General features: G+C 41.2%; 1 protein-coding gene across 1 annotated transcript in view; it reads right to left on the bottom strand.

Annotated features, from left to right (window-relative positions):
- Positions 1-16476, bottom strand: part of LOC108715044 (kelch domain-containing protein 8B) — a 131756-nt gene that overhangs the window by 101688 nt on the left and 13592 nt on the right. Inside the window, exon 2 of the mRNA XM_018259897.2 lies at positions 1328-2035. Within this exon, the coding sequence (XP_018115386.2) occupies positions 1328-1718 (391 nt within the window). The 5' untranslated portion in view covers positions 1719-2035. The remainder of the gene's footprint in view (positions 1-1327; positions 2036-16476) is intronic.

The following is a 16476-nucleotide window of genomic DNA, read 5'->3' as shown; positions in this document are numbered from 1 at the left end:
TGGTCAGGAAGTCCAAGATCCAGTTGCAGATAGAGGTGTTCAGGCCCAACATGCTCAGCTTAACATTCAGGTGCTGGGGAATAATTGTGTTGAATGCCGAGCTAAAGTCTATGAACAGCATTCGTGCATACGTGTTTTTATTGTCTAGGTGAGTAAGTGCCAGGTGCATGGCAGTGGCGATGGCATCGTCAGTTGAGTGATTGGGACGGTAGGCGAACTGCAGTGGGTCCAGAGATGGTGGAAGCAGGCCTTTGATGTGTCTCATCACCAACCTCTCTAAGCACTTCATTATGATGGATGTTAGTGCAATAGGATGATAGTCGTTGAGGCAGGACACATAGGGTTTCTTCAGAACAACAGCAGTGCTCAGGGAGATGTTGGTGAGAACATCCGCCAGCTGGTCTGCACATTCTCTGAGCACTCTACCAGGGATAATGTCTGGTCCTGCAGCCTTATGTAGGTTGACTCTGCAGAGTGTTTCTCACATCAGTCTTGGTCAGACAAAGCACCTGGTCGTTGTGTGGAGGGATAGATTTCAGCACCTTCATGTTGTTCATTGCATCAAACCGGGTGTAAAAACTATTCAGCATCTGGAAGGGAGGCATCATCATGCATCATTGACATTCAGTTTTTTCCTCTAATAAATTCAACCTCATTCACTTAGGGGACAGAAATATCCATTGTGGCTGTCTCCATTTGGCCTGTGAAGGGTAAGAAGGACTCCAAAATGGGAAATATTGTGCTCATAGCACCACTTAATTATAAACGATCCCATTGTGACCAATCTATCTTCATAAAGGGCATCCCCTGTTCCTCTAATTGGATGTGTATGCTCATTATAGCATTGTCTCAGGTGGAAAAAAGATCCGCTCTTATAGATTGCAGATAAAGAGAGCAAAACTCAAGGCTACATGACATTGTAACCCTAAGGTATTGGCTGTCAAACCTTTTCCATTTCAAGCCCCCCCCCCTTAAAGGTCCAACCTTTGGTCAGGGAACATGTGAAATGAGTAAATAGGAAAACATCAATGTATCAGTCTCAAATTGTTCAAACATATTTTAAAGAATATCTAGGGCAACAACTAGGTATTCACCCAAAATCTCGTCTAAACATGACTTACAAGTTAAGACTGTAGGATTTTCAGAGAATGTAGCCTTCAGGGTGCTGCTACTGCTTCAAGACCCTTTAGGGAAGGTAGTCTGAGAACCACTGCCCTAAGCCTTATATACACATTGAGTTTTTTTTAATTTTCTGTCACTCAGACAGGACTTGCTTATAAAGTGCAGATATAAATGAGACCTAAAAGTAAACACATAAAATTCTTACCATTCTCTATTGCACTGATTCCCATGGCTGGTTGGCAGAGTGAGTCTTTCTTTTCCCATTTGCCTTCATCGCTGTTGTAAATTTCTACTGTTGCCAAGGGGCACTGCTCCGAGTTCATACCACCAATTACCAAGACCTGCTTTCCAAGAGTAACGGCAGCAGCTCCTGCCCGGGCAGTGGGCAGTGGTGGCAGCACAGTCCATGTTTGTGAGACCACATCCAACATTTCCACTGCGTCCAAGGGAAGTCCTGACTTGCTGCAGCCTCCCATGACATAAAGATGTCCATCTTGGTAGGCTGGAGTACAGTAGACACGGCAAGTGGGCATTGGAGCAAAGATTTCCCAGTATAGGGACATGACGCTACCAGAGGCCATGATGGAAACCGGCATTGTCTTTCAGTAGAGAGGAACCAGGGGCAGATCTCCCATTTATGTCCAGCTGTAGATCCCAAGGAGTTAAGTATAGTCCTCCACATCTGTTTCAATTAACCCTAGACTCAAGGCAACATGGCACTTGCAGTGATTGCAGCATTGCTCTCTATTTTCTGTCACCATATGCATCCTTGAGAATCATCGTTTAGAACAAGCTGCAAATGAGCAGTGACAGGTACATTTCTATGAGTTACGTGCTTTGAATCCAGCTCAGCCAGGATGGGACATGGGACAAGACAGGTGGTTGGGCATCTGCTCCTGGCCGCTGACTTTCCCTATGGAGACACAAGGAAAGAGATTAGTGTGATAAAGAGCAACCCTAATACTAAAGTAAAAAAGACAGCAGCAAGTGTCAGACCATCATTTTACACTTTTAAGAACACTTGAAAAAATCTATAATATTTACAGACATGAATTATTCACCCGCTTAAAGCCTGTTGCTCCTTTCCCTGCTCAAAAGGTGTCGTCAAAATGCCCCAAATCCCCACCAATGGCCGCATGCCAAATAATAGGAATCCCATGAAAATGCAAGGGATTTGTCATGCAATTCTCCGGAAGATGCACTCGAGTTTTCCCAGTGATAATAATGGGGGTGGTTGGTGGCATCTCTAGGGGTTTTGATGCTGCATTTTGCATGAAGGGAAAACCCAAAATTACAGTTACAAGTGCAATAGGGGAAAAAGATATTTTCATTACAAGAAACTAAAAAGTTCTATGGTTCAATAATGGTTATAGTAATTGTCTTCTCCTTTAGATACCAAATATAGCAACTGAGTAAGCCTCAAGGTAGCAGTATATGTGTGTATATTTGGGGTATTCCCTCAAGTGCACCAGGTACTACAAGGTACAGTGGGTCTAATCCATTCCCCTCTATGGTCCCCAGTGCTTCTTCAAGCAGATCCACCTCACTTTTACCTTCAGGATAAGCCTTTGCACCCATTTAATATTATATGAAGGTGCCAATTTTTTTACCAAGTTAATTGATAGAAAAAATATCCATATTATTGCATTTGGGAGTGTATAGAAGTGTCAGAATGGGTCCTGTAATTCCACCGTAGAGTGGGTCACCTTGAATACAGAGAATTTCTCCCTATAATATATTATGATTAAAAGGTGGCTCTGAACTGGTTCTAAACCAGTTTTGGGATCATACGGGTGATTTGTGTCTTGTGGAACATAGTATGTTAACTAGAAATAAGGCAGATTTCCCCAGGAGAAAAGGATGGACCTGAAGGTCATGAGTCTGACCTCAAGTACTATGTAATCATGTAGCTTTGTAACCCCTGATATTATTATCCTTTATTTATAGTGTTGTCGTTCTACAAAAATGTACAGAGATTATACATCAGTCACATCAACCCCAGTAGAGCTTACAGTCTAAAGTCCCTATGACATTCCCACATACTATAGATGGAGTTTGAATGTTTCATGCATGGGCTGTATATTTATTGTGTAAAGTATGTGCATGTACGAGTTCAGTTTACATGGAGACACTGCCGACCAACTAATCCTGCAGAGCTTTGTATTTTAGCTGCAGTTTCTCTTTAAGACATCAAACGTCTCAGCCCATTGTATCAGTGAGGATCATTCCATCTCCCACCTTTGTGCCGTAGGTATTAGGTTAACTGCCACAGGGTATAATTGCCCAATTCATGCCCAACCGGCTCATGGGAATGAATCCGTCTCAAATGTTGTCACTGGGTTTTTCTGTAGCGCTTTGTCTAAATTGTTTTCTTGGTACATAATTTAAGTGACACAAATGTCTCTGCTTCTCAGGCCCTGGTTCCTTGTTGAATTATTAAACACCCAACCTTGCTCCTTGCTGACTGCCGTCCTATGATCTCTCTGGTTTCACAATGTGTTGAGACTCGGGCAGAAGTGTTAATGGTTACAAGGTCCCAGAAAAGAACCAACTTGTCGGGCTTCCGAGGGCGCTGGGGGAATACCAACTGGAAGGTAAGAGGAGATGCTTTAGAGGAGATGGAGCCTGGCACTGAGCGTGGAAGCTTGTTGTATTAAAGTGATGGGAGCGTGGCATCTAAACAAAAGCAACTGAACCTTTTGTCTGCATAGGGGTAATATTGTAAAAGTCAGAAACTTTGCACCAGGCTATTTGCTTTTAAAAGGTGATCAGCAACTGCCTTTTTATTGGTTACTAGACCAGGTGAGTTGTAACTTTTATTACATTACCTGTTCAGGTATGGAATCAGTTAAATGGAAACCCCCTATTTTTTTTTTTATTTTTGCAAAAGCCAGGTTCCTGGGAAGGGTATCCCTGACGTAAACTCTAAAAATATCTGTCAGTGACTCCATGCAACAATGTGTTATTTCTAAATGTACCAAGGATGGTTTCTGTTCAAGGCGCCCCTGTTGTGTCTATAGCGTGTAAGGTTGCTTTCAAATCAATTATCCTCTGTACAAAGAAAATCTGTTTAAAATGAGATTGGTTTTTCTTCCCAAAGTGCTTTTGTGCAGTTTAGCAGGACAGCAGTCTCCGTGTTCATAGCAGGAATGTGCCTCCTGTGCTGTTCCAGTTCAGCTGGCCAGAAACTTAAAACTGCTTGTTTGATTAAGCCAATCCTTGCCCAGATATCAGTTTGCAGGTCTTTTTTTGGAAGGTTTATGTACAGGCCAATAGAGATACAAAAATTTGCTAAATTCTGTCCATGTGATGAGACCTACAACAGGCGGCCACATTAATGCAGCTACAGTTGTTTCTTCCTTTTGCCCAGAAACCGTGAGTGTGAACCAATAATGAGTGTTATAATTGTTGGGTTTCTTGGGTTTTCAAGTGTCGGCATCACATCGATAACGGCAAATGGATTCGTGATCCCCAGTAAGAGGCGTTAGACTCAACAGGCAGGCGTTGGAAGTCTGTGCATGGAGCTTTGGAGGAAGGCAGCCAGCATGGCCCATGTGATAAAACACCTGTATAAATCATAGATAATTGGCTGTTGTACGGATTTTCCATCTCATTTGTCTCGAGCAACTCCAAATTAGGAGCTCTAACAGCTTAAAAGCCCAGAGATATATTATTTACAAGAGGCGTCCATAAAATATACATGACGGATTGCAGATCATGAAGCCCCACCAAGTCCAAGTAAACAGCTTGGAGGGGGTCGATCGCTGCAGGAACAGGGCTAGACTTTTGAGCTATTGTTTCCCAATTAGACTTGGAAACTATTTGCTGCAGGTAAATGAAGTGGCACGGCAGCACGTTTTGGAAAAGGATCATTTTAATTATCATTACAAACCCTCCTCAAGCACTTCCCTCCTGCAGATCATTTAGGGACCTGGGGTTAATTGGAATGTTTTCTTTTATCCAACATTCAACTCTTCTTTCATTGAAGTGTGTTTACTTTGATCTCCCATGCAGAGCTGGACTGTATTTAATCCCTTCCTTTTATTATTAACTCCTTATAAAAAAAATGTTTCTTCCCAATGAAAGAAAAAGGGATTCCAAGCAACTTTGCAATATATGTTGAACATTTTAAAGATTTCAAGGATGAACCTATCTGATTATTTGTATTCTAGACACTACTGGTTCTGACTCCTGAATCAGCATAAGGGCAGAGACATGCGTTCAGATTCGGGGAGATTAGTCACCCGGCGACAAATCTCCTTTTCTATGGGGTGACTAATCTCCCCGAACTGCCTTCGTACCGGCTAGAATGCAAATCGCCAGCATGATGGCAACCGGGAGCGCTTAGTTTTCCAAAGTTGCCCGAAGTTTCCGAGTGCCATTCCGCGGGCGATTTACAGTCTAGCCAGTGGGAAGGCAGGGGAAGGCAGTTCGGGGAGATTAGTCACCCCGAAGATAAGGAGATTTGTCGCCGGGCGACTAATCTCCCCGAATCTGACCGTGTGTCTTTGCCCTAAAAGAGACTAGCAGAGATGTGGCTTTGATGCGGGGATTTAAACATCCCTAATATGAAATGTTTTTTAGGGCTGTTTCACTTCATCCAATCAAAGCACAGGTAGACGTAATAATTGCACATTCACTTGTGCCGCAGTATAAATACCCGCTGAAATGCCTGTATGGTTGGCTAATTAGTGTCTGAAACAAAGCTGTGAAATCAATTTCGTTATGGGGAAATATTATCTAAATACATTCTACCAACAAAACCCACAAGTCGACTAAATTCCCACTGAATTCTAGTCTCTTCCAGTCCCTTGGTGGAGTATCATTTTATTACTTACCTCTTTGGGGCAAATTCACTAAACGCTGAAGCGCCTAAAGCTGGTGTAAATTCGCTAGTGTTACTTCGCACCCTTACGCCTAGCGAATTTGTGCAATGGACGTAACTACGCAAATCCACTAACGCACGAATGATTCTGAACGCTACCTTTTACGCCAGACTTCCTTTGCCACCTCCGACCAGGCGAATCGCAATAGAGTCGATAGGGATTGCTTCAAAAAAAGTTAAAAAAATTTCTAAGTCCCAAAAAACGCTGGCGTTTTTTTTATTTTTTATGGGGGATAGGCTGAAAAAGATCGAAATTTTTTTGGGACTAACTCATCGCACCTTAACTATACAGTGGGCACATTTGTAGGGCAAAATAAAAATTTTATTTGATGTTTTGAATGTTTCCCAGGCTTGTGTAGTGCTGCTACGAATACTTCCATTGAAAATTGAATTTGGTGCCGTATGCAAATTAACTATCGCTAGCGTAATAGGCGAATTAACGCTAGCGCAACTTTGCAACCTTACGCTACCCTTGAGCGCAACTTCGGATTTTAGTGAATTTGCGGAGCGCTGGCGAAAATAAGTGCGGCAACTACGATTCTTAGTGAATGTCCCATTTGAGTGAGGGTTCCTCAAGGCTCTGCCCCACACCCCTTATTTTTTTCCACAATATACTTCCTCCCTTGTCCAGTAAATCAATTACAGTTAACAGCTCCACTATCACACCTTCTCTCCAGGCTCCGTTCCATGGGGTTATAATTGATTCTGCTCTGTTCTTTTCTCATACAATCAGTAACTAAATCATGTCACTTTCAACTATTTTTAAAATACAACCATTAATCACACAAAATGCCAACACAATTCTAATTCACTGCCCTACCATGTCACGTATTGACTACTGCAACTCCCTATTGATTGTCCTTCCCCTCCATACGTTGTCAACACTCTATAATGAATGTCACTGTCTCACTCCTACACCTCACCAAGTGCCCCCTGCTACAGCAGCACTCTGCCAGTCCTTGGCTTCTCTTACTATTATCAGTGTCGGACTGGCCCGGCGGGACACCGGGAAAAAACCCGGTGGGCCCCGAACCTCGTGGGCCCCCGCCGGGCCAGACCCCCGTACATATAGAAATTTTCATGAAAAAAAAGTTTTCGCCGATGCGCATCGCCGCTCGCGCATGCGCATAAGAAGCGCCGCTCGCGCATGCGCAAGAGAAGCGCCGATCGCGCATGCGCATGGCGGCGTTCCAGCGGCCGAATTCAGTGCGGCGCAGTAGGGGGCGGGGGGCCCTGGACCAGCAGTCCCGGTGGGCCCCGGGCCCCCCAGTCCGACCCTGACTATTATGATAAAATGTTAATTTGTTTTACTGAGATTCAAAGCAGTTCCCAACCATGGGATGAAGGCTTAGGGTGAAACCCCCCAAACAACGCTAATTCATTTTCTACAACAAACAAGAAGGAGGTATTATACATAAAGTTTGCACTACATTCATCCTGTTATGTGTTCTGGGGTTATTATACATGAAATTGCCAGTTTATTTAACGAGTAATGAATTTCAGGGTTAATATACAGGTATCGGATCTGTTAACCGGAAACCTGGTATCCATAAAGTTCCGAATTACAGAAAGGCTGTTTCCCATAGACTCCCTTTTATCCAAATAATCTAAATTTTTAAAAAAATATTTCCTTTTTCTCTGTAATAACAAAATAGTACCTTGCACTTGATCCCAACTAAGATATAATTAATCCTTATTGGAAGCAAAACCAGCCTATTGGGTCTATTTAATATTTACATGATTTTCTAGTAGACTTAAGGTATGAAGATCCAAATTATGTAAAGATCCGTTATCTGGAAAGCCCCAGGTCCCAGTGCATTCTGGATAACAGATCCTATACCTGTTTATGCAACTGCCACTGCATTAAACTTGTCATGTGTTTTTGGGGTTTTTTATACATGAACTTAGTACTGTATTTACACTACTGTGTGTTCTGGGACATTTTATGTGGAATTGGCACTATATTAACTTGGCACCATATTTTTCTTGTGTGTTCTGGGGGTTTTTTAATACATGAATATAACATTACAATTATCCTTCCATAAGTTCTGAGGTACAGGTATGGGATCGGTTATCCAGAAATTTGCTATACAGAAAGCTCCAAATTATAGGAACGCCATCTCCCATAGACTCTATTTTATCCAAATAAATCTATTTTTTTTTTTTAAATGATTTCCTTTTTCCGTGTAATAATAAAACAGTAGCTTGTACTTGATCTCAACTAAGATATAATTAATCCTTATTGGAAGCAAAACCAGCCTATTGGGTTTATTTAATGTTTAAATGATTTTCTAGTAGACTTAAGGTATGAAGATCTAAATTACAGAAAGTGTCTGTAGGTCTTAAGCATTCGGAATAACAGGTCCCATACCTGTATTATCCATGGAACTGACCCTGGGATACTATGAGAGAATTTGTGCATAAAATGACTTGTGGCACAACAATCAAGCATGTGAGTGGCCAGATCAGGCCATGTGACCTAAGCAGATGAGTTAATCTTGCCATGTATGCCCAGGGTAACTTGAAGCTGATCCAGAGAAAGGTGGAAAAATACTCCCTCCTGACTCCAAAGCGGCTTATATTTAAATCCCAGGGACATAACCTTACATTTAGCAAAATAATGATGTGTTTGTTACATTGTGCGCTTGAGATAAGCAGAAACGATCATGTTGGACAACTAACAAAGATACTTTTTCTGGATTTTTTAATGTTTTGATCCCTGGTAAAAATTGAATTTGCCGGTCAGAAGGGTACATGCTAATGATGGGCGAATTTATTGGCTGCCAGCGAATAAATTTGTGTTTTTTGGACGCCAGCGACGTTTCAAATTTTTTTTGCCATTTCGCAGGAAATTCGAGAATTTTTTGTCGAAGCGAAACGGGACAAATTCGCCCATCAGTAGTACATGCTCTATAAATCTCATTATGTTCTGTAAAGTCAAAGAAATGTCAAGACATGCAGAGGAATGTGATACTGTGCTATTTTACATAGAGATAATTTCCATCAGGCATTCCTAGAGATAATTAATTACACATACACCCTCAGCAAAATAGTAATGTTCCCACTAAACGTTGGGGAAGATGTTTCTTATAAAAACAAGATGTGCGCTACTAGTTCTAACTTCTGACCCTTGGCAGAAGTGAAAGAGCATAAAGGGGGGTAGGAGGGATGGGTCAAAGGAATGAGGGAATGCCAATATAATAGAAATTGACTTCTTTTAGGGGACAGGCAGCTTGAAGGCCTATTATAGCAGGATTTGAATGTGTATTCCTAAAACTATAGCCAGAGTGGTTTGGAGGGGTCCTAACAAAGGTGTGTGTGCCCTGGACCCTAAGTAGCAGTTGCAAGTTGAAAGGGTGCTGGTTTACCTGCAATCCTATAATTATTGTTGAAGAACAACTCTCAGAAGGCAACCAGAACCCAACCTTAGTCCAGGGTTCTTATATACTGTATTATATAACAATGATAAAACAAGTCTAAAGTCTATTTAAAAAAAAATCCAAATCCCTCAACTCAAGAGATTTGCAATGGAAAAAAACCCCATGCGTTAAGCCAATGATATGTATATTACAGCTTAATGACTAAGTGCCTGATAGATACTCTGACCCTTAGCCAACTTGCCTGTGAAGCAGAAGACATCGCTGGGGCCTCGAGCATAAAGAGACAAAATAGCAAGTGAGAAGATCTCATGCCGAGCCTGCTTTATTGCACAGGAACACAATGACATTAGTCTTGCCGGAAATTGCTACCAATTATCTCTACAGGCCCAAGATTTCCCTATGTGATGAGCCAAGCTGCTCTGTATCAGGCCTCCCGTTCTCTCTCTCTCTCTCTCTCTTCATTATGAAACTTAAAGGGATACTGTCATGGGAAAAAACATTTTTTTCAAAATGAATCAGTTAATAGTGCTGCTCCAGTAGAATGCTGCACTGAAATCCATTTCTCAAAAGAGCAAACAGATTTTTTTATATTCAATTTTGAAATCTGACATGGGGCTAGACATATTGTCAATTTCCCAGCTGCCCCAAGTCATGTGACTTGTACTCTGATAAACTTCAATCACTCTTTACTGCTGTACTGCAAGTTGGAGTGATATCACCCCCTCCCTTTTCCCCCCCAGTAGCCAAACAAAAGAACAATGGGAAGGTAACCAGATAACAGGTCCCTAACACAAGATAACAGCTGCCTGGTAGATCTAAGAACAACACTCAATAGTAAAAACCCATGTCCCACTGAGACACATTCAGTTACATTGAGAAGGAAAAACAGCAGCCTGCCAAAAAGCATTTCTCTCCTGAAGTGCGGGCACAAGTCACATGACCAGGGGCAGCTGGGAAATTGACAAAATGTCTAGCCCCATGTCAGATTTCAAAATTGAATATAAAAAAATCTGTTTTTTCCCATGACAGTATCCCTTTAAAGTTACTCTGTATAAAGAAGCAACTGAAAAGTCTGGTTTCCTGAGCTGAAAGAACTGCCCCCTGGTTTCCATGAGAAAGATGAGGAAGGTTCAGTAATCCATTAAAGCAGAATGAAATGCATAGGATTTTTTCCGTTATTAAAGAGGATTAATGAGAGCCCTGGGGCGGATTTTCCACTCATGTGGAAGTGTGATTGTCAGTGAAACCAGGACAGCTTCTCCCTGCCTCAGGCTGCACTATCCCTCTAAATTTCTTTACTATTATAGCAAGAACCCCCACCACCACCACCACTTTGGTTCTGGTACTTTTCCGGCAGTCTATCCAACGCTTGATATTCTCAGACTCGCATGAATGTGTCATGAATCTGCTGTGGGCCAAGCAAGAATTGGAAACCCACCTCTGTCTCCATCCTTCTCAAATAACCATGCGCTTAGAGGAGCCCTTATCCTGTTTCTATAATGTAATTAAAGCTTTATTACCCAGAACTACTACATGTCTTTTGATGTCAAAAGAAGCAGACTCGTTCGCAGCTCTTGCGCAGGTGCTAACTTATACGAATATTTTACTTTTGAAATGTACATAATGAGAAATGGGGCTGGGGTACTCCAATATAGTAGTCATTATATCTTAGGATGTAATTAGAGAATTATGACCCAATATTATTGGTATTAATTGTGGCATGGCTTCAGCTATCTAAATTGAACTGAGAGGTGGTCCTATACACAGTGCCTTGCAAAAGCCAATGCTCTCATTTTCCTGAATAACAAATCATACACCAAGGGGGTTATTTATCAAAATCATTTTTTTTCTGATCTTTCGATAAAACCGGTTTGAAAAAAAAACTCAAAAAAACCCCAAAAACACGTTTTTGGGTTTTTTATTCCCGGAACATTCAATTTCCTTTGTGAAATTGCAAGAAACCCTGATTTTTTTGGTATTTTTGCCCGAAATTCAACACAGACCATGATATCTTCAAATTTGAAATGGGACGTTTGCTATTGACTTCTACAGGCCCCAGACAGCATGGAGATGGAGTATATTAAGATTCTGACTTTTAGCAGCCTCGGGATATGATAAATCACAAAAAATTTGAGGGTTTTTTTCCACTAAAAATTCAGATTTTATAGTAAAAAAAACTTTTGGCATTTGGACTTTAACAAATAACCCCCTTAAATTTTGTTCATTAAACTGTGCTGTTTGCAGACCTATCCAATCCCTGCAATTTAATGTGGGTGTAGAAAGTCCTTGCAGCTTTTGGGGTAAGTATGTAAAAAAAGCTTTGGGCCCAATTCATTAGGCAATTTACTTGTAGTTATCACAGTCTTCAAACAGAGCTTCATATACTCAATTGGATTGAGATCCGGGCTTTGAGGCACCATTGTAGAGCATTCATCTTTTTTGTCCTTGAGCCACTTCAGGTTCCTTTGGCCTTGGGTTTGTTATCCATGTTCTATGGAAAGATCAACTTTCACCGAAATGTTAGTTTTTAACAGGTTCTCTTGCAGTATTTCCATGTATCTCGTAAAATCCATTCTTCTGTCTCGTTTAACAAGATGCCCTATCCCTGATGATGAAAAGCAGCTAGCACCTTCACCAAACTTCTGGCAAACTTCACACATTCTTTTACATGGCTCTTTTTGAGTATTGGCTTCTTTTGAGCCAACCTCCTTCATGGGCCAGTGTTATGCAGAGATCTTGATGATTGACTGGTGCACCTTCCCTCTAGTCTTAGAGGGAAGGTGAACTCTGGGTAGGGGGTGTGACATATGGGGTGGGCCGGGTGATGTCTGGGGTGGGTGACGATCTGGGCCAGGTCTTATGCAACAGGGGGTGGGGTTATGACATGGTGATCAGTGATTGTCGATTGGCTGATCACCCTGCCATTAACTTCAATGTCCAGTCTGGATTTCCTAATTTGTAAATCTGGACAGGCAGTTTTCACCTGGAGAGCCCTTCCAAAAAACCGGGCTGTCTGGGTAAAGACCAGACAGATTGAAACCCTAATTGTCTTTCAGCTTGCTGAAAAATGCCCATGATCACCTCTTGCGTAGAAGGTGTGAGCCATTTTTCTGCATGAAAACATTGTTATGATCATTTTTGGCCAAAAAACCCTCTAGACTAGACATCTAGACTTCCCAGTCTTTCCTATGCAAGTGAATGTTGGGAAACAATCATAGGCATTTTTCAGGTGGTTGAAATTTATTAAGGTGAAATGCACCCAGTGTGGTAATTATTTATTCATAAAATAAATGAGTTTTGGTGCCTTTAAATATAAAAAAAAATCACATACTGGTCAAGAAGATGGCCCCCTTTACAAAGGACCAAAGGACTAATGAGTCTGACCATGAGTGGTTGTAGAAAGTAAGGAAAGCTAAAGAGTTAATCTAGTTGATCTTTTACCCTAGAAGATTTTCTTGAAAAAAATTCAAGTGAACTGTTATCCGGAAACCCATTATCCAGAATGTTCCGAATTATGGAAAGGTGGTCTCCTATAGACTCCATTATAATAAAGTAAGCCGAATTTTTAAAATGGATTTCCTTTTTCTCTGTAATAATAAAACAGTAACTTGTACTTGATCCCAACTAAGATATAATAAATCCTTATTGGAAACAGAACCAGCCTATTGGGTTTATTTAATGTTTAAATTGTTTTCTAGTAGAGTTAAGGTATGACGATCCAAATTACGGAAAGATCTGTTAAAACCCCAGGTCCCGAGCATTCTAGATAGCAGGTCATATACCTGTATTATAACAGGGGCAACCAACTACTCTACTGCCACACGCAAACATTTAATGTTTAACAACTGGAAGGTGTAAATTCTACACGTATAAAAATTGCATTTTTTTTTATCTCAGTTTTTATCCCACCTGGGTAGGACAGATACACAACTCTTGTACTTTTTTCAGTTTGTCAATCAACTTTGTTGGCTGTGTCTGTGGATAAGATATTTCTCTGCCATGCTCCATACACATAACATAAACACATAAAGCTTCCTTGGCAAGCACGTTCTCAGACCACAGATGGTCATAAGGGAGATAATTAGAAATAGCTCATAGCGTGTAGTGTGATATTGGATCCCACTGAAGGAACACTGCAGGCAACCGGTACAACAAAGACACTAGGCTACTATGGCTCCTAGAATGAAGACATATTGTCTGTTCCACGAAGTGATGTTAATTATTGATGTAGACTGTTGCGTCTGCGGTGTGCAGTTAAGGAAGATATAGGGCATTCTCATTATTGCCACTTACTGTAATGCATTTATTTACAGTAACATTTCATCTATAAAGATATTATGTTCATTTGTTGGGTTTAGTGTTATGTGTCCCTCTGTATACATAAAATCTCAGCTGCTAGAAACAGTGCCCCTAGTGGCCAATTTATAACGAGATGTGGAGCAATGTCAAGCAATCCATTTTAAGCTAAGCCTTTGTTAAGGTGGCCATACACGGGCAGATAAAGCTGCCGATATCGGTCGTTTGGACCAATTTGACAGCTTATCTGCCCGTGTATGGGGGCTTCCGACGGGTCTTCCCGATCGATATCTGGCCACGATATCGATCGGGAAGGTTTGATTTTTACCCGACCGACCCGTCGGAGCCCCTTGGCACATCGTAATTCGATCGTTCGGCCATATCGCCGAACGTTCGAATTACCCCCGATATAGCCATGCAGTTATATGGCATATCGGGGAAAGATCCGCTCGTTTGGCGATGTCGCCAAACGAGCGGATCTTTGAGTCTATGGCCACCTTAAGGCACGGCAGCTAGCTAGGGTTGTCACCTGGCCGGTATTTTACGGGCCTGGCCAGTAAAAATGATGGTTGATCCCAATGTTGTTAATAAGGAAAAAAGATAAATATATAGGAAGGCCAGAAAAGGTGGCAACCCTAACAGCTAGTGATGGGTGAATTTGCGGCATTTTGCTTCGCTGCGAAATTCGCGAAAAGGCAAAAAATTCACGAAACGGCACCGGCATCTAGTTTTTGACGCCAGTGCCCGTTTTTTTTACCCTGGCGGCCATTTTTGAAGCCGGTGTCCGTTTTTTCCGATGCCGGTGAAAAATTATTTTTTGATGCCGGCGAATTTTTGCCGCGAATTTACTCTGGCATTTTGCAAATTTATTCGCTGGCGGCGAATCGCGCAAATTTGCCGCAACTTTGCGCCTGCCGAATAAATTCGCCCATCACTACTAACAGCAGCAATAAAACAGCAGATACAACAGCACTGGTTTCCAAAGCCATAACTGGTCGCTATGATGTACATTTCAGCTTGATCCTGATTAAGGGAAGAGCAAAACAGCTAGTACAAAGTAGTGTTAAATAGTTCTCTCTTTCAAAGCTGGACCACAACTTTATCTTTCATATTTCTCTCTACCAATCTGTCTGTCTTTCTTCAACAGTCCCCCCTTTTCTGTCTTTCAAAGAACACAAGAATCTCTTTTCTAAGGTCCCAAGTGATTTCAAGAGAGAGAATTCTAGATCAAGCTCTGTCTGTTCGTTGTGTCCTATGTATTCACCTCAAACTCAATTCTCATAAAACATGACTTTCTACAATAACCAAACATGGCAAGATCAAAAGCAATTGCTATTGAAAGCAGAATGGGCTTAAAGGGGTTGTTCACCTGTAAATTAACATTTAGGGGCAGATTTACTAAGCTCGAGTGAAGAATTAGAATGAAAAAAAATTTGAATTTCGAAGTATTTTTTGGGTACTTCGACCATCGAATGGGTCAAATTCGATCTAATTCGATCGAATCTAATGATTCGAACGATTCGAACGATTCGAACTAAAAATCATTTGACTATTCGACCATTCGATAATCGAAGTACTGTCTCTTTAAAAATAATTCGACTTCATACTTCGCCACTTTAAACCTACAGAGCTGCAATGTTAGCCTATGGGGACCTTCCCCAGCACTTTTCTAAGCATTTTTTGATCAAATAAAAATCGTTTGATCGATCGATTAAAATCGTTCGAATCATTCGATTCGAACAATTTAATCGCTCGATCGAACGATCGAAGCATTTGTGCGAAATCTTTCGAATGCAATATTCGAATTCGAAGGATTTTTACTTCGAGGGTCGAATTCGAGGGTTTTTTAACCCTCGAAATTCGACCCTTGATAAATCTGCCCCTTAGTATGATACAGAGCAGAGGTCTCCAATCTTTTTCACCCGTGAGCAACATTCAGATATATAAAAAGTTGGGGAGCAACACAAGCATTAAAAATGTTCTTGGGGGTGCCAAATGAGTGCTGTGATTGGCCATTTAGTAGCCCCTAGACTGGCAGTCTATAGGAGACTCTGTTTGGCAGTGCACCTGTTTGTTATGCAACAAAAACTTACCTCCAAGCCAGGAAAATCAGCACCTGCTTTGAGGCCACTGGGAGCAACATCCAAGGGGTTGGTGAGAAACATGTTGCTCATGAGCTACTGGTTGGGGACGACTGATATAGAGAGTGATATTTCGAGACAAATTGCAATTGGTTTTCATTTACAGACCATTTGTTTTTTAGATGACCCCCATTTGAAAGCTGGAAAGAGTCAGAAGAAAAAGGCAAATAATTTCAAATCTGCAAAAAAAATGAAGGCCAATTGAAATGTTGCTCAGAATTAGCCATTCTATAAAATACTAAAAATTAACTTAAAGTTGAACCACCCCTTTAACTCCTGCTTGCTACTTTTTAAACAATGTTGCAAAATTCTTGGTTCCCCAGCAGCAAAGACAGGTCAGCTGCCATGTTTTATATTGTATCAACAGTCTGAGCCACCAGTGCAGAGAATAGACCGGGGCAGACGAGCACTGCTTTCCATAGCAATACATATGCAAATAACTTAAAAACCACAGAACATGTAATGAATGTCTTTTGCAAAGTTGCTTAGAATTATGTTTTCTTTTATTGGGTAAAAAAAATTTTTTTGGGTTAACCTTTGCTTTAAAGGTATAGAAACTGGAAAACAAAGATGTATCCATTCAATATTTCACTTTATTTTATTGACAAAGTTTAGTCTTGAGATCTGCTGATCACCAGCTAAAGGTCTACTG

The sequence above is a fragment of the Xenopus laevis genome, chromosome 4S, assembly GCF_017654675.1.
Source record: "Xenopus laevis strain J_2021 chromosome 4S, Xenopus_laevis_v10.1, whole genome shotgun sequence".
In the NCBI taxonomy this organism is placed as follows: Eukaryota; Metazoa; Chordata; class Amphibia; order Anura; family Pipidae; genus Xenopus; species Xenopus laevis.
Note: the sequence above shows the minus strand (reverse complement) of the source record. Positions and strands in the feature narration are given on the sequence as shown.